This window comes from Olea europaea, chromosome 4 (assembly GCF_002742605.1).
Source record: "Olea europaea var. sylvestris chromosome 4, O_europaea_v1, whole genome shotgun sequence".
Taxonomy (NCBI): domain Eukaryota; kingdom Viridiplantae; phylum Streptophyta; class Magnoliopsida; order Lamiales; family Oleaceae; genus Olea; species Olea europaea.
In genome coordinates, this window is record NC_036240.1 from 17,820,025 (window position 1) to 17,842,439 (window position 22,415).

The window sequence follows — 22,415 nt, forward strand, 5'->3', positions numbered from 1 at the left end:
TATATTGCTGGAGTGGAGCAGGCCGGTTATTTGGGCATCTTTAATGGGCTTGATTTAAAAAAAAATAAAAATTTGAAGCCCAATTCCAACAGCCCAACAAGCAACAGGCAAAAAAAAAAAAAAAACTGTTTTACCGTCTGATTTCTGAACTGTTTTTCCGGCTGCCGGCTGGCGGTTCCGGCGAAGCCAGCTAGGGCGGCATAAGCTACATCCGCCCTGTTGATCACTATGGTCGAGGACTGCCAAGAGTGGATTTTTATTTAGGGGGTGTTTGAGAGTCATTTTTATGTAAAAATGCATTTTAGAATAGTAAATTGATGTGAAATGTGTGGTTGAAAAATAAGAATTTTTTTTATTTACGTGTAATATTATTTTAATAAAAAATGCGTGATTGAAAAGAAGAGAGAAAAAAATGTATTTTGAAAAAAATGATTACCAAACGGGACCTTAATTGGCTTTTTAGCTTTTCAAACGACGAGTGAGAAATGGCATTCTAAGGGACTTTTTGTCCATTTGGGTACCATATTTAGCCCTTGTTTGACCACATTTTTTGAAAATGAAAATGGGTTATATGCCTTAGCCCAGCCCACCATATAAGTCAACTCCTACTCATACACGAGTGAGCTACTCGTTTTCTAAAATCTCGACTTAATTCACCTCAAACTTGTCCCTTGAGGTTCATCAAATTTCATTTTCACATCGATTACAAGTTGACAGCCTAACACACGAGCCAACTTACGTGACAAGTTTTTGTCGTTAAACTCTCGCTTACAACTCACTTCAAGAGCGAGTGAAGTTAGCATGACTTGTTTGTGAGACAAGTCGAACCGAACAGTGACTCTTCCCACTCTAGGGTCATGTCGCATCAGAAATTTTATTTTATTTTTATGATGAGAGAACTCGCAGTCGCTACCCTTTGAGTGTGCACGGGATAAACATTCGAATGACGTAATAGTCTGCAAACCACGCGCAACTAGGTAAATCGAACTAGACAAGCCTTGAATATTATCATAAAATTTTGAATATTTATCTAAAATTTGTGAACAGTAAAAAAATCTGAACTCAAATTAGTAAAGAAAAATTTAACCACAATTTCCTATGTAAGAAACGATGCCATTTTTCATCCATTGCTAACATAATAATTGGATTAATTAATTAGCACAAAAATCATTTAGAGCCCAGTCTGGGACTATTTTGAAGAATTCGCCAAAATCACTCCCCACCACGGCAAAACAGTGAGGGATACGCTCAAACGCAGTGGCAGACGGGCGGTGCAGCAGTGCCTTCAGTATTGATTCACATAACAGAGAATTAGCAAAACCCTCGACGAAGAAAAATCCCCAAAATCAATCATGGACAGTGCTCTCGCCAGCGCCTCAGCGATCAGTGACCAGCGGCAAAAGATCGAACAGTATAAGCACATTCTCGCCACCGTCCTCTCCTCCAACGAAGTCGCTCAGGCCAAACAGTTCATTGATCACGGTTCATCAACTTTTAGCGTTTTACTTTTTCTCATTTCTCTTTTTGATTATTTATTTACAGCATTTGTTTTATTCTGTCACTATTTGTTAATGCTTGTAACATTTAATTTTTTGGATTTCTTCAGTGTTATCGGATGATGTTCCGCTTATGGTATCAAGGCAACTTATACAGACATTCGCCCAAGAGCTCGGGAGGTTGGAGCCAGAGTTTCAGAAGGAGATTGCCCGTTACACCCTCAACCAGATCCAGCCTCGGGTTGTTTCTTTTGAAGAACAGGTGAACTTTTCAAGCACAGTACTCTATCTAATTTCAGTCAAGACCCTTTGCAAATGTAGTCAGTATTTTTCTTTGTTGAGCTAAAAAATATATAGTCCAGACTGTAAATGGAAATTTATGAGCTTCTAGATTCGTGCTAAAGCAGCTGAATGTCTAGGCGATAGATACTTGCCCCAATATATAATGTAAAGAATAAGCTGTCTCTATGGTGATGGCCAATTACCTATTGCTTCTAAACCCTGGAAATGGTTTATGCCCTGCTATTAAAGCAATTGAATATTTAGGATGATTTTAGTTTGTTTTGTCTTATCTGATCAGAATCATCTTTAACAGTAGCTGATTTGTATGAAGTGATGCATGTGGGAGTATGTGATTAGGTAATATAATTATCGAGATATGGATGTTTGGAAGAGGAATTGTTTACAATATGGTACTTGCACATACGTGATACCTTGGATTTGATATAAATGATGTTGAAATAGCAAGGACTTTGATAGACTTCGGAGATGGATAATTTCTTTGATGTCTTGCTAGTCATGGAAGTGGATTGCTTTGTTTACAATGAAATGAAAAGGGAGATGGTTGTAGAGATAGTCTTTATGGGAAAGGGAAGCAGCAGGGATAGTGAAATCGTAATGTTTTCGTATAGCTTAAGTTGTCAAGTCTTCAAACTCAAAAGAGTGGGGACTGGCCACTTCACTATTGTAATGAAGGAATAGATCAGTGGACAAAAACTTTCCTACTTCTATATTCTCTGTGTGAAGACGAAAATGCAGACGAAGCGAAGGTCTCATCTCCATCTGCTCTGCCTTACTTGATTGAGTTGCATGCACATATCTGTAAGGGACCACTGACTAAAAAATATGGTCCGGAAGCTTCCTTTCTAGGAGCAGGGCGTCTAGACAAGATCACCGTTTCTCTCAGTAATGGACTTCCTTGAATGCTTCTTAGAATAATATTAGAATTGGTGAATTTCATGCAAAATTTTGAACTCTTGCACTCATTCAAGCTGTATTTCATCCAAGTGGTCTTTCATATATTGAGAAAGCACGTTACTGCTAGATTTTGCAAGATATTGGATCTCCAAATTGGTCGGAAGGAAACTCGTGGAAGGAATCAAGAGGAAATAACTCCCTTTACTTTCCTAATATAGGTATGAAAAGCTGGATATAAGTTATATTTCTTGGCAACAGCGAATCGATACATGCTATTTGTTTGTCACTTTTCAGTTGCAATGGTTCCATTAGGAGGCAGGCTAGCTCCCTTCCCAGAATTTTGAAAAGAAAAGCAATTAAAAAGGGTTTAACTGTCTGCCACTTGGATAAGTTCTACAATGACCTTAGTCTCTTCATTAATTTTCTGCATCTTGGATCTTTTGACTAGGTCTGGCATTGAATAGTATTTTACTCATTTTTATGTGTTCTTCTATTCTATACATTTCCGCCGATAAACTTGGTCAAAGAAGTAGTAACCTGGAAAATCCATTTCCATTGTTATTTTCTGGCTTTAATTTGAGCTGCTTCACCTGAAATTGACACTGTTGGGAAAATGTTGCACTGGAATTTGAATTTTCCCCTATTACCAATTCTTTGGCTACACAATTTCTGCTGTAAACATGAATTATTCATCAGTTATTTGGGCATGTTATATATTGCTGTTTCAGAGTAAGTTTCTTTTTGAGTTTGCACCAGATGGTTGGTAGAGATGTTTCACACTCAATAACTATCATCTTAGATGATCCATATTTAAGATGTTGAATTTTACGAAGCCAGAAAAGAGGAATGTGATCTTTTTATTAGCTCCTAAAGCAACATACCTGCACATTAACCCAAATAGGCTGCACAATCAAGTCATATCGCAGCTTGATTTGGTTAAGTGATTGTGCTTCAATTGCCATCTTAATAATGCTTTTAATTGCTATTTTTGATACCTTCTTCTTTATTCTCTAGTTTGTTTTCTGGATAAATTATCTGACTTTAAAATTTCTTATCAACTCGTGCAATTTCAGGTGTTGATAATTAGAGAAAAACTTGCTGAGTTGTATGAATCTGAGCAACAATGGTCAAAAGCTGCTGAGATGCTTAGTGGCATTGATCTGGACTCTGGAATGAGGTCTGCAGATAGATACGTTTCTCTCATTTTTAGTTAATACATTCTTCATGGAATTTATTGTGACATTTTTCTTTCCTTCTTTCATTTTTGCAGAGCGATTGATGATAACTTCAGGCTGTCAAAATGTGTCCAAATTGCTCGTCTTTACCTTGAGGTATTTCTTGTGTAATTTTATTATTTAGATTTGATGTTACTGAACCTTTTTATGTGGATGCCATGCACGTTAGACATGAAAAATTTCCCCTCAAATGCCCTGCATGTCTGTGAGGATCTACTCTAACCTCTACAAGAATTCATAGAGGCATATTATCAGTGGTTAGAAATTTGTTAGAAATGTTGTCTTTCAGTTCATTAAATTTTATTTGTGTCATTGGGTAATATGCGTAATCTGAGACCATTGATTGCACCCATATGAAGATCTGATGCCAACATTTCCACTCATGAAGTATGTGCTCATTATGCATCGTATTGACAGCAATGGCCAAACTCTTACCTGTAATTCCAAAAGTACTTGTCTTATTTACGTTGCAAATCGTGAAAAAAAAATCCTTATTTATTCTTTTCTATAAAGCATTGACAAATGCTGCATGGTGTTATGAAGTATATATCAATTAGAACTATGGTTATCTCAAAGCTATTTCAAGGATATCCATGTCAAAGTAACTGGGACTTATATGCCCGTTTCTTGATTTTCAGGATGACGACGCAGTTAATGCAGAAGCTTTTATAAACAAAGCTTCCTTTTTGGTTAGCAACAGTCAGCATGAAGTGTTGAATTTGCAGTACAAGGTTGACATTTAAAAAATTTTGGCTCGATGATATGAAGTTTCTAGACTACACTGAATATATTCCTATATTTATCATTTTAACAGGTTTGCCATGCTAGGATTCTAGATTTGAAGAGAAAATTCTTGGAAGCTGCCCTCCGTTATTATGGCATTTCCCAAATTGAGCAGCGACAAATTGGAGATGAGTATGTTTATTTGAAAAGATGTTGATGATAAACTTGCAATTCACTCCATGGTTTTTGTCTCTAATATTTTTATACAGATTTTATTGCACCTAATTGAATCTCAGCTTTATAGTTGTCATATAGCATTTGGTCACAGTTCATACTCATCACACTTCATAGTTATCCTTTGTTTTCCCTTACATAGTTGATTGAATTGAAACCATAGATGTTTAATTTTGTAAATAAAATTGTAAGATAAGCAGGGATAATAAACAAGCATATACTTGACAAATTAACTGACATAATAAGCTTGTGTTGAAGTACTAAATGGAGTGTAGAAACATTGTATATGAACTTATATACCCTGGAAGATATGGTGTTTGTCTTCTGACAGAAGTACTAAATGTGGTGTAAAAACATTATCATTTATACTGGACATGCGTCTTGTTGTCTTTTGACAATCAAAGAGAATACCAATAGAATAGGCCTTTGTGTTTGGATGCCAAACGAGCATAATTTAAGGCAATTTTCGGTTATATTAAACTTATGTAGAGTTATTAGCTATTAACTCTGTGGTCTAAGTTGAAAGAATTAGGTCTTCTGTTCTTAAATTGAAGGCATAACTACTGAAGCCGCATATGCAAACATTATACCTGGACTTATCTATACTGGACATATACGCGTGTATTTTGACTAATGAGAACTGTACTCAAATCGATGTAAAAGGATTAATGTTAATACTAGACATTCGAGGATGAATTTGTCTTCTGACAATCAAAGAGAATACAAATTGAATATGTCGTTCTCTGTGGTGTTGAGAATGTCTAGTGCTAAAAAGATTAATGTCAATACTAGACATACAAGGATGAATTTGTCTTCTAACAATCAAAGAGAATGCAATTTGAATATGCCATTGTCTATGGTGTTGAGAATGTCTAATGCTATTAAATCTGTGCACTACTATGTGTGATCTTATTTATACTCAATTTGCACATTTTAGTGTTATATGTCCTCATATGGAGCACTCTTCCGTCACAGAGAGATTAATGAAGATGCACTGGAGCAAGCCCTTGCTGCTGCAGTAACATGCACAATTTTGGCTGCAGCGGGTCCTCAACGTTCTCGTGTTCTAGCCACCCTTTACAAGGTATGAATAACTACTTTGACGTAGCTTAGTTGTTTTGTCTAATTTTTCCGGTAGACTGTACAAGTTCATATCATTATCTAGATGGAAGTTAAACTTTTCTACGTCATCCAGAATTTCTGTTTGTGTGTCCCAATCAAGAATCTTTTCTTTTGCAAATTTGATTATTATTCTTTAAAGATGTATGTAGTGTTGTTTCTTTGTGAGTTTTCTAGTTTGGAGGATTATTTGTTTCAGTTCACTCTATAGTAGTTGCTAAGATTTTATATGATGTGATTATAGAATTTCTTCACTGCAAATTACAGTTACTTCTCCATTACATGGTATTTTTAGAAATAAAATCACAGTGCATTGTCAAAATGTGCCATGATATCTTAGTTAAATATCTGGTTTAGGTGGACGATGTACAGGCTTCTGCCATTGAGGTTACTAAATAGGACTGTCACCATCAATTTTGCAATATATATTCTAAATGTCTTGTGGATGACTTTTTACCTTCTGTGTTCTGGAGTGAGATTGCCATGATTTTATTTTGAAGCTGTGCTAGATTCAATTTTGCATTATGATGAAATTCTACCTCGTTCTTCAATTCCACCAGGATGAACGTTGCTCTAAGCTAAAGATCTATCCCATCTTGCAGAAGGTAATCTCTAAAATCCTTACTCATAACAAGGACCAACTGCAAAAACAACAAACATCCATGCACATCTCCCTGATTCTGAAATGCCGTTATCCTATGGCGTGTTAATATAAAATTCACACAGATGCTATGGATTAATTAAGGCTGCTTACTGCTGATGTCTTGCATGAAAATTTCCAGGTTTATTTGGAGAGAATTCTGAGGAAACCAGAAATTGATGCATTTGCTGAAGAATTGAAACCACATCAGGTTGCCTTCTTACTCTACAGATGATTTTCGAATATTTTATTTTCTAACTGTAACACATGATTCATCTTGCAGCAAGCACTTCTGCCCGACAATTTTACTGTTCTTGATCGAGCTATGATTGAGCACAATCTTCTGAGTGCTAGCAAACTTTATACAAATATAAGGTGGGTGGAAAAAGTAATGTTATTGACTATTTTTCTCTCAAGTGAAATTGTTTTTGCAGTTAAAGCCAATGATATGAGATTAACCCCTTACGTTACTCCTTTACAGCTTTGATGAATTGGGCAGATTGCTGGGAATTGCTCCTCTGAAGGTACAGTCCCTTGTTACCAAAATAATGACATTACCTAGTGCAACATGTACAGACAAATAAGACAAGTGTACTAGAATTGTATGACCACAGTTATGGAAAGCTAGATGTGGTTGCTAGCTTTAACCATGAGCTTGATTGGCCAATTCAAGCTTCTGTCATATTCAGCTTTATTTCTGTCTGGCTGTCCATGTTACTTGCCTAGTTTTCCAAGTAAAAAGCCTGAAAATACTCAACTAGTTTTGAGGGGCTTTTTGAAAAGTGAACTTCATATTATCCTATGTCTTATGGAAGCTCGTGAAATGTTATTAGTTAGATATTCTCGTTTCACTGAAAAGCTATAGAATAGGATGCTCGCAATTGCCTATTTAGCCTTCCAAGCTGCTAGCGTTCCAAATTTCGGAATGATTTGTACCAATTTGTGATTTCTCTAGGACCTAAAAGTATGTTTTTGCTAGTGCCTTAAATTTTGTTGCACCCTACTTCATTCTTGGCTTTCCTTGCTCTTCTTTGCTACGTAGTTGTACACCGGTATATTCACACATCAATCATATATGTTGATGCTGTTCTCTTACATAAAGGTAGTGGGAGGTCCATCCTAAAACCTCTTAAATACTTATTCAACCTTTGTGCAGGCTGAGAAAATAGCTTCAAAAATGATCTACGAAGACAGAATGAGGGGATCTATTGATCAGGTAGAACTTTCATTAAAATTGAAGTGTAAAATTTCTGAGGCGTTTCATTAATCCTTCTCATCATATCCTTCCTTGCATATATCAATTCAATTTATTGAAAACTTCTTTGATGGGCCACTCATTGTACTCCTTTCCCCCACTAAAGTGTTTGAGAGTTGTGTTCTTTGTTAAAGTTGATGATCTTTTGAAAGAAAAGTTATTTTCTTCCTTTCTAATGGCATGCTAAACATTGTAGTGAACATCATTTTATAAGGAGTTCAACAGTTACGTAACAATTCTCTGTGCCAGGTTGAAGCTGTCATACATTTTGAGGATGACACAGAGGAATTACAACAATGGGATCAACAGGTAAATGCTTGCTATTGTTAACAAGTTTTTCTATTTGATTGGTTTGTTACATTTATAAATTTCACAAAGCAAATATGAGAAATCATTTGCTAACTCTAATCAAGTGTTCTATGTTGTAAGATGAATTAAAGCAAATTGGTAATGTTCCACTCTTTATGTGATTTAGTTAGAGCATATTGGAATGAGTAACAGTAGAATTACGTACTTCTGCATCTATTAATTGCCTTGAGCTGATTTTGCTGACATTGGACGTTATTTTTTGGCAGATTGTTGGATTGTGTCAAGCGCTGAACAACATTCTTGATGGTATGGCAACGAAAGGCTTACCAGTTCCTGTCTAATGTAGCTTTCATTTCAACTTCTATACATGTTATCCTTTAATAGATTCAAGCTCTTTCCCAAAGTAATCGTGTCATATTGCAAGATTTGACACTTTTTTAGCACAAGGAACATCGATGTGTTAATTGACAATCTTTTGGTCCCATGGTTATCAGTTTGAATATTTTTAGTTCATTATTGAGTTGGTCCGCTATTGAACAGTAAAATAAATTAATATTCCTCTCAAATCTTTGAATGGATGTGGTTTTAACACTTTTTCAAATTGAAAGGTATCGACTAGGTATAACAGCAGAATCTGTGTACTTTCCAGCCTTCATCTGGATTGTTGGTTGATTTATATGGGACGTCAAAAGGTGAGCATCCAGATGGGAATTGGGGCCTTTCGTCTGCTTAAATTTTGCCCATGTCTAGGCTTCATTTTTTTATTTTTACTAAGGCCCTATTTGATTGGTTCGAATCCCATGGAATTCAAATTCCACATTTTTCCAATTTTGTGTGTTTGATATGTTTTATTTTCCATGAAATTGTATTTTCTTGCTTGTATTGGGAATTGGTATTTTCTTGATTTTCAAATTGTAGCATTTTTTTTTATTTTTTTGTCAAAGTTAACAAATTCTAAGAATTATTGTAAAAAAAATATATTTTTTTTAATTGACAATTCTTTTGTAAAACAAAGCCAAATGAAAATCGACGGATGGATGATTTTTTTGATTTTTTTTGGCAATAGAGACAAATTTCATCCTCAATATTAGTAAATTCTATCTCTTTAATTGACGATTTTCATATAAAACAAAGATAAATGAATATCAAAAAATATTTTTAATTTCAACATTTTTCAAGTGGAAAATCATGCTAATTAAAAACAATAATTTACAATTTTTAGAAAAATAATTTTTAGGCAATTCAATTTTTTAAAATTTGTTTTTAATTCAATTCAATTCCATCTTTATAATCAAACGGACCCAAAAAATTTTCGATTACATATAAATCCATAATTTATTTTTACTTTTACTTTTTAATCGCATATTTTTTAAATAATTACTATTTCAAAATACGTTTTTCTTTTTAATGGAGCTCACTCTCACATGAGATCATTGAGCTTTGTTTGCTCTCGCTCACATAAGATCATTGAGTTCAAACACCTTTGGTGCGGAGACGTTAGTGTACAATACAATTAATAAGAAAAACTTACGTTTAAGCCCAATCAAACCTCGTTTGCACAAAATTCTCAATTTTCTAACATTAACTAGAGTTATACAGATGTTTTACGGAACACACCCAACAGTGGGGTCCATTCCAATAAAATATTCACGTGGAGTACACCCTCATGTGTCTACCCCGTAGAAAATCTTCCAACTACAGTTAGAGGAACCACAATGAATTCGAGAACAGTATATGCTTAGAAAAATTGAACCATAGAATGGCAATCGGGTCAGTTTCAACATAAACAATGACAGTGCCATAAAACGACATAAAAATATGAATTCACGGATAAGAACCCGTTTCCCAGATTTAAATAATTGCAACAGATGACAAAACGCAAGCAAAAGGATCACATTTCAAAATCCCAGGTAGTCTCAGCACATAATTTTGGCATTTTTTGCTCCTCTGCCAAATTAAGGGATGCTGAAATCTGGAAAGAAAAATGACAGGAAAATAAAAAAGGTTAGAAGTAATACAGTTAAGAGACAATCCCAACAATTTTAATGCTCACTAGCAATTTGTATCAAAAGAAATGCTATTTACTTGATTATGAAATCGAAGTTATTAACAAATCATTGGCCAACTTGGAAAGTTAGCTTAAAATATTCAGAAGAGGTCTGAACCCACACCAGTGCATCTGTGAATCAGGGCAAAAACAAAACCAAAACATGCATACGTATCTACATGGAACAGCGTATACTTGATAATCAAGAGAGATAACTCAATAAAACAATTGATGCAATGGAAAAACAAGATTACATAACATGTACACGACTCATTTAAAAATAGACATAGGCACACATAGGAAACACCAAGACAGTATAGAGCACGTATGACTAAACTTTAATATATGGGGTCATACGTGCTCATAATATCACTATAATCCACAATTGCCAATTAAACCGTAATAGAAAAATGGGAAACTGGGTATTATAGCATGATTGCATTAACTGACTCGTACTCCTACATCTCGATGAGTGTTACTAACATCGATTAGAATGATAATTCAGTTTTAGCTTGAAAATTTTAAACATGCTATAACCATTAAATTATATCAGAGCGATAAGTGCTCCCCATCAGTTTCAATGTTCAGAATTTCAACATTGACCTGCCTCAATTATTCTATTGAGTAACTTCTGCTTTATTCACACCTCCAACTAAGAACATACACGATCTTAAGAAACTGAGAAGTACAAACATTGCAATTCCATAATTGCAAAGGATGGAATGCCTACAGTTGGGAAATTTAAAAGGGGCAGTCTACACAAATGGATATCTAGTGTTCACCACCTAAACAACTATTTCCCGGAGCTTTTTCATTCATAAAAGTAAATAATACTCATCATGGCTGTATTCGTGGCAAGCTAAAGTTTGATAATTTTCTAGACTGTTCACAGATCACCCTAAGCCTGCCTTTAAAAACTTTAATTTGATGGAGAAGTAAACTCAGACCACATGCTATAGTTACTCTTTCTTATTACAGCGACTGCTCAAGCATGCTTAGATGTACAGATCTTTTCATTCATTTTCGACAATTAGGCATCAGCCGTGCCTAGATAGCTAGATCTCTTGGGCAGAGAGTATGGATAAGGGTTGGGAGGAAACTGACATTTGTCTTTTCATAATGAAAAGAACCTTCCAACTGCTGATAGGTAATGCATCAATTGTACAACTATCTGAGTGCATGTGAAGTAACCTTAATTACATGTCTATTTGCAGTTAAAAGCTGCTGTGCTTAGGTAGCGTGATTAGCCAACAAATAATACTATCATGATAATGTTATATTTGAAATTTAGTATATACAGTGTTTAGAGAATCACAACCACACAACTAAATAGCTGCATAACATGCTACAAAATTCATAACCTTTTTGTACAATTTTGGAAGAGCACCACAATCCATCTACACTTGTACAAGACACATGTAGGTCAATTATATATAACAAAAGAATCCTCGTTATATGCAATGAGGAAAGAAAGGTAGCATAGAAGAAAAACTGAGTTTAATAGATTAGGGATTTTTCTTAAGAAGGTCAAGGTTTATTGAGATCTACTCAACAAGTTATAAACTGTCTATTACCATCTCTTTCTGACAAATACGTACTAGTGGGCACGTGTCAAGTCGCCATAAATGCCATAAATCTCAAACAGCGTCAACATACAAGACCAAAGAATATCCTCGGTGGTTAAAACCTATCTTCAATGGTCATCAACAGCCCATTTCTCTCCATTTAAAAGATTTTTGCTAATGCCCACCCATATTTTTAATCTGGCTCTGCATTTGATATAACTAGCCAGAGACAAAAACCAATTAAGCTTCGGAATTAAATTAATATGAAATTAACATTGCACTGCAAGCTATTGTCACTACAAAGCAATCTAATATTGTTTTCGCCATTTCAATACCATTCACTATTTAAATCAACACACAGATGCATGCATAATGAATTGACATTTAGCGGATCGTCCACATCAACCAGCATCAACAATCTAATAGAGAAAAGCAACATGCCAATTTCTGACATAAACGTAAGATTAAACAACAATTGCATTTTACCTTAAACGATCCATTCAGCTTCGAAGTCCGCGACCATTCCAAACCCAAATTCTTACTTGATGTCTGATATGTAGCCCGGAAGAGATCATCCCCATAAACTTTACGTGCAACCATGAAATCCCACGAATTCCTCCCCAAATGATAACTGGGCTCAAAAGTAGTCAAACCTCCATGCACATAAGTATACTTTAACTTAGCATTCCCCGTCCCTAACACGTGATTTGCTGAGACTTTGTTAGCTGGATCAAGCACCAAACTCCCATCCAATATTGTCCTGTCATCACCCTTACTGTGAATGTAAGTCAAGTTTACTGGCTTCTCAGCTACCCTTACTGTGTTCATAAATTGAAACCTGAGATCCTAAAATTTCCCAAAAAAAAAAAACAAAAAAAAAAAAAACAGACACACTTAAGAACCAACATTAAATTATGATAACAAAAACCAAGCACTGCTCCTGATAAATTTGGAATTGGCTACATGTATTTGTTGCTAGATCTAAAGCAACCAACTAAGTCAATTTTGGTCTACACTTCAAAATCGATCTGCTGAAATTGTGTATTTAAGATTCATATATTATAGCCGTGCCTCTTAAATTACTGACCATTAGTTACTAACTACTGATTGCTGCATAAATTTCGAGTCAGCCCAATTATCAGTAGTTAAAGACCAGAATAAAACAATAACAACAAAAATTAATAAGAAAATGTTGAAAGTGGTAAGGGATTTTTCAGTTTGTTGATTACTTTTTTGGGAACGTTGTAATCGATGATAAAGAAACCAGGTTTTTCAACGGCCAAGGCTAAACCGTTTAAACAGGGGCCGTTGACAATGGTGGCGTCGGTCATGGAGGCGCGCAGTTTGAAGTCTCCGGCATTGGCGGTGACGGTAGCGAAGGCGGCGGCCTTGTCTGGCTCATATCTAGCTTTGAACGACGCCTTCATTTCTGTATTCTTTTGATGATTGTTTAGTTTGGTAATTCTGATCCTTTGAATTGTTTCGGATTTTTCAATGAGAATTGGCGGCTCACCATAATCACTTTAGTGTCTGTTGCACTGAATCATTGCTCACCCTTTTTTTATTTTTGTCTTAATTGATTTAAATTAAATTTTAATTTAAGTCAAAATCAAACAATTAATATTAACCACATATTATATGAGTCTCACAATTTTTCTACCATATATTTAAAAAATTTATATCAAAATCTACTAAAAATTTAATTTTAATTCTCACCAAATGAGAATCACCTTTACAAGCATTTTGTGCACATACTCCAATGCTCTTTTTATTTTTAAATCTTTAATTTGCTTTTCTAATAAGAATTTATTATTTTACCCACCGCCTTCATGTAGGGATGGCAAACAGAACAAATCGCTCGCGAGTTTGACTTGCTTGAACTCGACTCATGAGCTGTTCTGATTTGTTAGGAATGAGTTCAAAGTCGAGCCCTAAAAAATTTGACAAGCCTAGTCGCTCGTGTTAAGTGCTCATAGGCTTGGCTCATTTTGGCCCATGATCTGCTGAACTCGTGGGCCAAACGATCAACAAATATGACGCATTATTCAAATTTTTTTACACTTTACGATGATCATTTTTGTTTTTATAATTCTATTTATATTAATAGACCTTCCAAATTCCTTTGTTTTTTTCATCCCACAATTCTCTCTACGTTTTATATTTCTCATTCAATTCTAATATTCTAATTTCAACAATACAATTAGGTCTTGCAATTCAATCTTACATTCGAGTAACTAGTTCTTTTATTGCACAATTTTGAGTTGCATTATCTTTAAATAACACTAGCCAATTTCTAGTTTCTTTCATATACTATTCCAATTTCCAATGGATTACACTAGATTGTTGGTCCCTATTGCGTTCAAACAAAATTTGGTGCCTCCAACACATCAGAAAGTGCTCGGACTCCCACTCTGAATCCCCCATTAAATCACAATTCTAGCGATCTTTTAATGACATTTTAAATTTTGATGATTTAAACGACAAACATGTGCATGGGAGCCCTAATCCAATTGATTCAGATAACATTGAAGATGAAGAAACCCATATAATAGTTTTAAATAGTAAACGATAAATGAAAATATACATTGCTAAATATTGAGGACACTTAAATTGACGGTCATGGTCAAGTAAATAGAAAGACAAATTACAAAACAGTATGCCGGTATTGTAAAGAAATGTTTAATCCAAAACGGAGATTGGATCCTTATCAGTCTCAACACCAATTTGGTTACCATGGCTAGCAGCTAGGTCTGGTCACGAGAGGTGTTGCGCGAAGGTATGATTCGTAACTTGTGGTGATTGTTAACTTATCATAGTGGAAAGCAAACACTTCATCAAGTTTGTAAGGCAATATCTCCAATCCAGGTATGAAAAAGTTCTAGAAATACTTTCGTTTGAATGCTATTGCTTTATACTAAAAAATAAAATAAAATAAAGTTGAATAATAAATTATTTAGATAAATATAGTTGTATCTTATCTTTTTTGTTTGACCTATAAATTTCAATAATATATTTTATTGAATCCATAATTTTTTAACTACTTATTGTATTAATTTTTATCAAAATTTATTAAAAAATTAATTTATTTCCCAATCAAATTTCGGCCATTTCTCCATTTTTAGAATAGTACTAATTTAGATTTGCATTATTAAAATAATAAATATGGATTTTATGAATTTCTCAAGTACTTGCATGTTGTATTTCAAGGTGGACCATTTATCTATATATATACACATATATATTAAAAGAGTGTTTTATAAATTTTCTAAGGATTTTGATCTGAAATAAAGATTTATTTAAATTGAAACTCATATTGGAAGTCATACAGTAGGTGTAGTTATATTCATTAATAACTTTATTTATGTGTTCACTTATAAAGTACTCATCAATACTTTTTAATGTTGAGATAAATAAATTTAATAAGGTTGTTGCTGAATTTAACAAGGATTGGGTTGTATATCAATGAATTTAATAAATAAGGTTGTTAATCAATTTAATATAAATCTAATTAGACATAAATCAACATCTTAAGTTATTAATAAATGGAATTTCGACATAGTACAATTCTCAAATCTGGATTTAAATTGAAATCCTAAAGAGACTGACAACATTCAAGTTTAACACATGTTGGACAATCATTATTTTAAAACTCTTTATTTTACACACTTACATTCAACATAGGGATGGCAATTTGAACCGTCAAAATCAAAAATCGTAATTAACCGAACCAAATGGGGCAAAAAAAATCGGACCGATAGTACAATGGGGGTGGATATGGTTTTGATTTTAATGAACCGGTTCGTGGTGGTGCGGGTATGGTATTTACGTCGTCGAACTAAAACTGAACTGATTACCCGCTAAAAAAAAAGAGCAAAAAAAAAAAAAAAAAACACACACACACACAATTGAATTAATTATTAGGATTTACATTATTTTCTATCCCAGACCAAAACAAAATCCCCCTCATTAACCTGACTCAGCCGGTCAGCCAACTTACCATTAGCCCATAATAATAGCATTAGTATAACCGAATCGATTTACGTGGTTATGGTGCGGTTATGATATGGTCAAAAAATTGGTGGTGTAGTTATGGTTTTGGTCAAATCGACCCATAACTGAACCGTTGTCAACCCTAATTCAACCATACGTTCATGCAATAAAATATTATGCACATAAATTCAAATTTTTTCTACTTTTCAACCATACTTTTTTTAAAAATTTACTATTCTAAACTTTGTGTTTTGCCAAATAATGGCCATCAAAAGGGGCTTAGTAAGTTTCAATATTACATTTTATATTTTAATACAAATATAGGAGGAGGATTGATTTACGAAGTACTGGTTGTCATTACATCAATTAATCGATGGATCATTTAATACTTATAATCTACCTGTACTCATTCATCAGTTAGTTGATGTGTCTACTATGTTACCGGATGCGCACACACATGTATATATAATAGACTTCCGTCCAATGATGATTTGCTTTTCAATATTATAACCAATTTCGAACTAAAATAATAATAAAAATAAAAAAGTTATATCTTTTTTCATTTGACAAAATACTTAGAGCAAATATAGCCAATATAATAAAAGCTTGTTTTGTGTTTCAAATTTTACTCTCCAAAAAGATTTATTTTTTCAGTTAATTTTTCTGAAAATGCCATTCTTAAGATTCACATTATGAATTTAGGATTATATTTAAAAAAAAAAAAAAAACTATAGGCATGAGTACCTATGTGAAATGGGTTAATAACTGAAAGAGTTATGCTACACGTACAGGAGATATTCAGAAATTCTTTTTAAGATCACAGGCGTCGCTTTGTGATTCAACAGTTAGAAAAAGTAACATAAAATTCAACCATATAGGTGTTGTGTTCGCAGTACCTATAAGGGTTTTGTGATCAATTCTCGGTACGTAGAAAATTGTTCAAATTGAAATAATGGATGAGGTCACCCAATTGGCCCATTCTTTTTCATGACGTTAATACAATTCATGAAGAGCAAAGCATGTGGCTCAAAGATTAAACTTAGCAACTAAAGATGTCTAATATTCATCGGGGTACTTACAGAAATATATTTACTTTATAAGTTATTTTGAAAAATCATGAAAAAATGCATGGGTTAAAAGACAGAGAGACTAATTTCATTCAATAACACCATAATATTTATGGTGCTAACCTAAAAGAGAGAAGTCGATCAACGACCAAAATTATGACTCTTCAAAACTCCAAATTAAGGAAAATCGAAGTTAGAAAAGAAAGTATTGCACAAATCAAGTCCAAACAAGATTAAGAGTTGCTTCAACTGCCATTTTTCCTAAGTATTATTCCCCAAATCTATAAGTTTGTATGTTCTAGTTTTTTATTCAATTAGCTCATAATAACTTAAAATTATTGATCTAAACGCAAAATTTCATATGTATTAGAACACACACACACAAACCTTAACTAAAATTAAGATTTATGAATTGGATTGAATTAATACAAATAAAGTTTTTTTATATCAACTTTGTATCAATCCAAGTGATGCATGCAAGATATTTGTGAAATGAGAATAAGAAATGTGACACTCTCTGTCAATTTTTTTGAAAAAAATTGCAATCTATCTCACTTGAATTCATTTGGATCAATTAAATAGATGCGTATGTGTGTGTGTGTGTGAAAATTTAATTATGAATATCAATTGAAAAGTTCTTTTACATTAAAAAATAAATGATGCACAATTTATTTGTATTTTTGCATATGAATTAAGATGTTAAAACTTAAAAGTGACATTCTTTGTTACTTTTTTCTAAAGAGATCACATTTTATTTCATTTGAAATCTTTAGAATTAATTAAATAGATCCATACATGTGTATGTGAAAATTTAAATATAAATCTGTATTGAAACATTGTTTTGCATTAAAAAGTGATATGATATAATACTTTATTTGTACTTTGCATATAAATTAAGATATTAAAACTTGAAAGTAACATTCTTATTTACTCTTTTTTCTCTCTCTCAAAAGTCATGTCTATCTCATCAAAATTCTTTAGTATCAATTAAAGAGATTCATCTATTTGAGTTCGTGAAAATTTAAATATGAATATAAATTCAAATCTTGCTTTACATTAAGAAATGACATGATGTAACACTTTATTTGTATTATTTGCATATGAGTTAATATGATGTGAAAAGTGACATACTCTGTCACTTTTATAAAAAAATCTCACACTATTTTGTTTGTATTCTTTTTGCAAATATGAATAAATTAATATTTTCTATGATGAAATTAGGTCCAGCTACGCAGTGAATTATATATATATATATAACTTGTCTTTGATGGAGATTTCAGATGATATTTCTCTAACATTTTATTTGGCGCTCAAGGGAAAGGATAAAATATAAATATCTTGCAACTTTCTGTTGTATGTAGATGTGACAGCGGTATCAGAAAGTTGCAGAATTGAGTTCTTGATGACATATAATATCATTTTTTTGAATGAAAAACTAATTTTTAACATTGATACAAAATTGATATGCAATTCCATTGATAAAACAACTGTATCCTTATCTTTACACATTGGTTAAATTATGAAGTTCAAGTTTTTGAATAATGCTATATTTTTATAAAGTTCAAATTTCATGTCACTTTTTGTTAAAAAATGACATTATATGTCGTTTTTTTGAAGTGCTATACAATTTTTCCTTGGTAAAATCGCATTAAAATATTCATGTCATATCGAAAAGTATCAATTACCAACCAACTTAATACTGCCAAGTTGATAAAACTATAAAATATCGACTACCAACATATTGAATGTAGCCGAAATTGATCTAATAACCAAAAAACGAAAACCGCAAAATATCAAAAAATTTGAATAAACACCATTGCTTTTAATCAGTGTTTGTCAGTCTTAAACATTCATCTATCTTTACCTTTTCAAATGCATCTTCATATCTACCTCATCGACATATCTCAAATGCCTTTTCTTTGACACCCATCCATTATCCGTGTCATAATTTTTGGCATAAACATATAATTGAGCAACCCAAATTTTGTCTAAATTGTGGAATGTTAAATGCCATTCACATTTCATTTAAGATTTCATTAATGAAGTATTCTGCATACCTAATAACATAAATTCCACAATCTCCACTACAACAAAAGAAGAAGAAGAAGACAATTAAAGGACTAAAAATTCAATGAAAAGTAACATATAAGCAATTTAACCCTCTTTTTCGCTCTACTAGTATTAAAAAAAAGCTTACATAACTGCTACTATTCACTATAATGTATAAAAAAATATTGCTTTTAAATTAATTGAATTTTCTCATAATGTTTCTAATATTTTATAAGTTTTTAACAATTATTATTAAAGGATCTTATCGTGAGAATAAAATTCGTAATATTATATTTGATCATGTAACAATCAACAAAACAGTAATTGATGTTAGACATCATATTGTCAAACGACCTCCCGGGCGGTGATGAAAATCAGTTTTATCAGTCAACATGAATGACTGAACGATAAATCAACACCGAATAATGGGATGACCCGACTTAACGTTGTTTTACCTATTGGATGGCTAATAAACCTTTGTGGCTTGTTGGTGTGCTATTGGGCCATAACCCTAGTCGAGCCTACTTACCATATGTATAACTTACCTTAAGTTTGTCATTGGACTATTATATATATTGGTAACTCTCTTTCCTCCTACTTGTCCCGTTTTTGATAGAACCCGAGAGAGAGAGTGGCTGTCTTCTTCTTCTCCTTCGTGCATCCTACTGATTGATCTTCTCTACCTCTTGTTTGTGTCTTTGTGACCCCTACCTGTGTGGTATTCATCCTAAGTGAGTGAGGAAACAACAAGCTAAAGGAAGAATAGCAACCATAGGAAGCAAGCAGCGTCGGCGGTCGGTCCCTTCGGTTTCTTGGTGTTGATTCGGTGTTTAAAGGTTAACTGAGCCCGGAAATCACCTTGAGCAGCTAGAGGAAGATCCTAACATCTGGTATCAGAGCTTGGTTGGCAAAAAAGGCTCAAAATCGGTTGATTTTAGCATATTCAACATAGTACCCGAATCTGAAATTCTTCAATTACTCACAAACCAAAACTCGGTTGGACAAACGGAGGCCATACCCATTATCAGCAGGTCGAGGCGCCCCTGGTGAGGCGGCGCGTGGGCGGCAGTCCGGCGAAGCTGTCTTCAGGTAACTTGCTTGTTTCGATCTCCTGAACGCGTTGATATACTTTATTTTGTGTTTCAGGTTACACAGAAAAATTTGGACGATTTTGCCCCTGGTGTGACACCGACTGAAATTGAACAGAAAGCTCGTTTTTCTCCACTCTATGGACTCAGATAGGTCCGCTCTGGTAAATTGGCTTAATCCATTTAAATTCAGCAATAGCAAGATCATCGTGTGGGATGATCGTTAGGTTTTGGGGTTACCGTGAAGGGGTAACCATTGCTTGTGCTAGAACTAGGATTACTTGCGTTAATTGAGTGCTTGTTCTTTTGATTTAAGTGCTTGGTATTTCTGGTGGACGTAGCGTTTAGGTTCATTGTTACTTTTGCTAAGAATTAACAAGATATTACCTTATCACGCTTCCCAATACTACTTCGTGTGGTTTAATGAGTGTGTTAACCAATGACAACACATAATTTTGATTTGGGAATATTTAACGATAAATGGGACTTCTCTATCTGGCAACAAAAGATGAGAGGCATATTAGTCCAACAAAAGGTGTCAAAAGCCATCGAAGGCAATTTTGCACCTGACATCTCAAAAGACAAAAAGAGGAAGCCGATGAGCTTGCCTATACCTCAATAATATTACACTTGTCTGACGCTGTCTTAAGAAAAGTGGGAAAACTAAAAACAACCAAGGAACTTTGGAAAAGACTAGAAGACTTATACTTGCTTAAATCTACACCGAATAAACTCTACCTACTCGAACGATTCTTCAGCTTTAAGATGGATCCTTCAAAGGATCTCGACGACAATCTAGATGTATTTAACAAATTGGTGCAAGATATTGTCAATTGTGACGAAGCCGTGTCTGAGACCTATAAGGCTATAATCTTGCTCAATTCAATCTCGGACTCTTATAAAGAAGTTAAGAATGCCATTAAGTATAGTAGGGACACGTTAACACCTGAAATTGTCGTAGATTCTCTTAGGAGTAAAGAGATGGAAATGAGGGCTGAAAAACAGGATAGGAGGAGCGGAGAGTTGCATATGATGCGGGGTAGAACTCAATTTAGGCAGGCCAGTCATGATGGATACCAAAGTAGTGGCAAATCAAGTAGTAATAGTTGAAAAAAGAAGGGAAATGGTAGACCTAGGTCAAAGTCTAGAACTAAGGCTAGAAAATGCTATGGCTGTGGAGGCACAAGTCATTTTATAAAAAACTGCCATAAAGAAAGGGGAAAACAAAAGGTTAAGGAAAGAGATGAGGTAAATGTGTTATCCTCTACCTCCGATACCGAAAACGGTGAAGTCTATGTGATCACTAGTCCAGTCGCATACACTACTGAATTGAATCTAACTACTAATTCTCACATGCATGAATAGATATTAGATTCTGGTGCGTCTTTTCATGTGACATCTGAAAAGAACTGGTTTGAAAACTTGCAAGAATTTAATGATGGGCAAGTAGTTCTATGTGATAACTTTGCCTATACAATTACTGGAATTGGAGATATAAAGATAAAATTTAACACGGGCTTTGTGTACATGTTAAAGGAAGTTAGATACATTCCTGAATTATCTAGGAATTTGATTTCAGTAGGAAGACTTGAGAAAGACAACTTCACCGGTAAAATTGGAAACGGTATGTTTAAAATTATGAAGGGTGCGTTAATCTCTATTAAGGGAATCAAGAAAAACGATATTTACATCACTATTGGGGAAGTAATTAGAGGATTAAACTCCTCTATTTCTTCCGCCAAAATCGATTACACACATACGTGGCATAGTAGGCTTGCACACGTAGGTATTAAGGGACTTAAACTACTTAATGAAAAATGTGCATTTGGTAATGACTGTGTATCTGACCTATCGTTCTGTGATCACTGTGTGCTCGGAAAGCACCATAGAATGTCGTTCTCCACTAGTACGCATAAGGCTAAAAACATGCTTGAATATGTGCATTCTGATCTGTGGGATTCTGCTAGTAATTCCACATCGGGTGGGAAAGGGTATTTCCTATCTATCATAGATGACTACACCAGGAAAGTGTGGGTCTATCTATTGAAAGACAAAACTGAAGCCTTCCATAACTTTAACAACTGGAAGAAACAAATGGAAAATCAAACTAGCAAGAGGATCAAATTTTTAAGGACAGATAACGGCCTAGAATTCTGTAATGCTGAATTCGATAGGATGTGTAAAGAAAGAGGAATAACAAGGCACAAAACGGTTCCTTATACTCCCCAGCAAAACGGGATAGCAGAAAGAATGAATAGGACCATACTAGATAAAGTGCGCTGCATGATGTTAAGCTCTGGGGTTCCTAAGTCATTTTGGGGTGAAGTTATTGTAACTGCCTGTTATCTGATAAATTTGACTCCATCGGCTGCATTAAATGGTGATACTCCACATGAGAAAT

The 22,415-nt window shown here is 34.0% G+C and overlaps 2 protein-coding genes across 2 annotated transcripts; one reads left to right on the forward strand and one right to left on the reverse strand.

Moving 5' to 3' along the window:
• The first annotated feature begins 1,163 nt into the window (after positions 1–1,163).
• LOC111393874 (COP9 signalosome complex subunit 4) lies at positions 1,164–8,724 on the forward strand. The gene is made up of 14 exons (XM_023019640.1): positions 1,164–1,482; positions 1,607–1,758; positions 3,767–3,870; positions 3,964–4,024; positions 4,567–4,659; positions 4,743–4,843; positions 5,861–5,969; positions 6,565–6,609; positions 6,787–6,855; positions 6,928–7,019; positions 7,126–7,168; positions 7,801–7,860; positions 8,149–8,208; positions 8,475–8,724. The coding sequence occupies exons 1-14, from the start codon at positions 1,353–1,355 to the stop codon at positions 8,547–8,549; spliced, it is 1,194 nt and encodes a 397-aa protein (XP_022875408.1). The 5' UTR covers positions 1,164–1,352; the 3' UTR covers positions 8,550–8,724.
• A 1,200-nt stretch (positions 8,725–9,924) lies between these two features.
• On the reverse strand, positions 9,925–13,384 carry LOC111393875 (outer envelope pore protein 24A, chloroplastic-like). Its single transcript, XM_023019641.1, has 3 exons — positions 13,050–13,384; positions 12,307–12,666; positions 9,925–10,180 (listed from the first exon to the last, which is right to left on the reverse strand). The coding sequence occupies exons 1-3, from the start codon at positions 13,245–13,247 to the stop codon at positions 10,100–10,102; spliced, it is 639 nt and encodes a 212-aa protein (XP_022875409.1). The 5' UTR covers positions 13,248–13,384; the 3' UTR covers positions 9,925–10,099.
• Between the last annotated feature and the right edge of the window lie 9,031 nt (positions 13,385–22,415).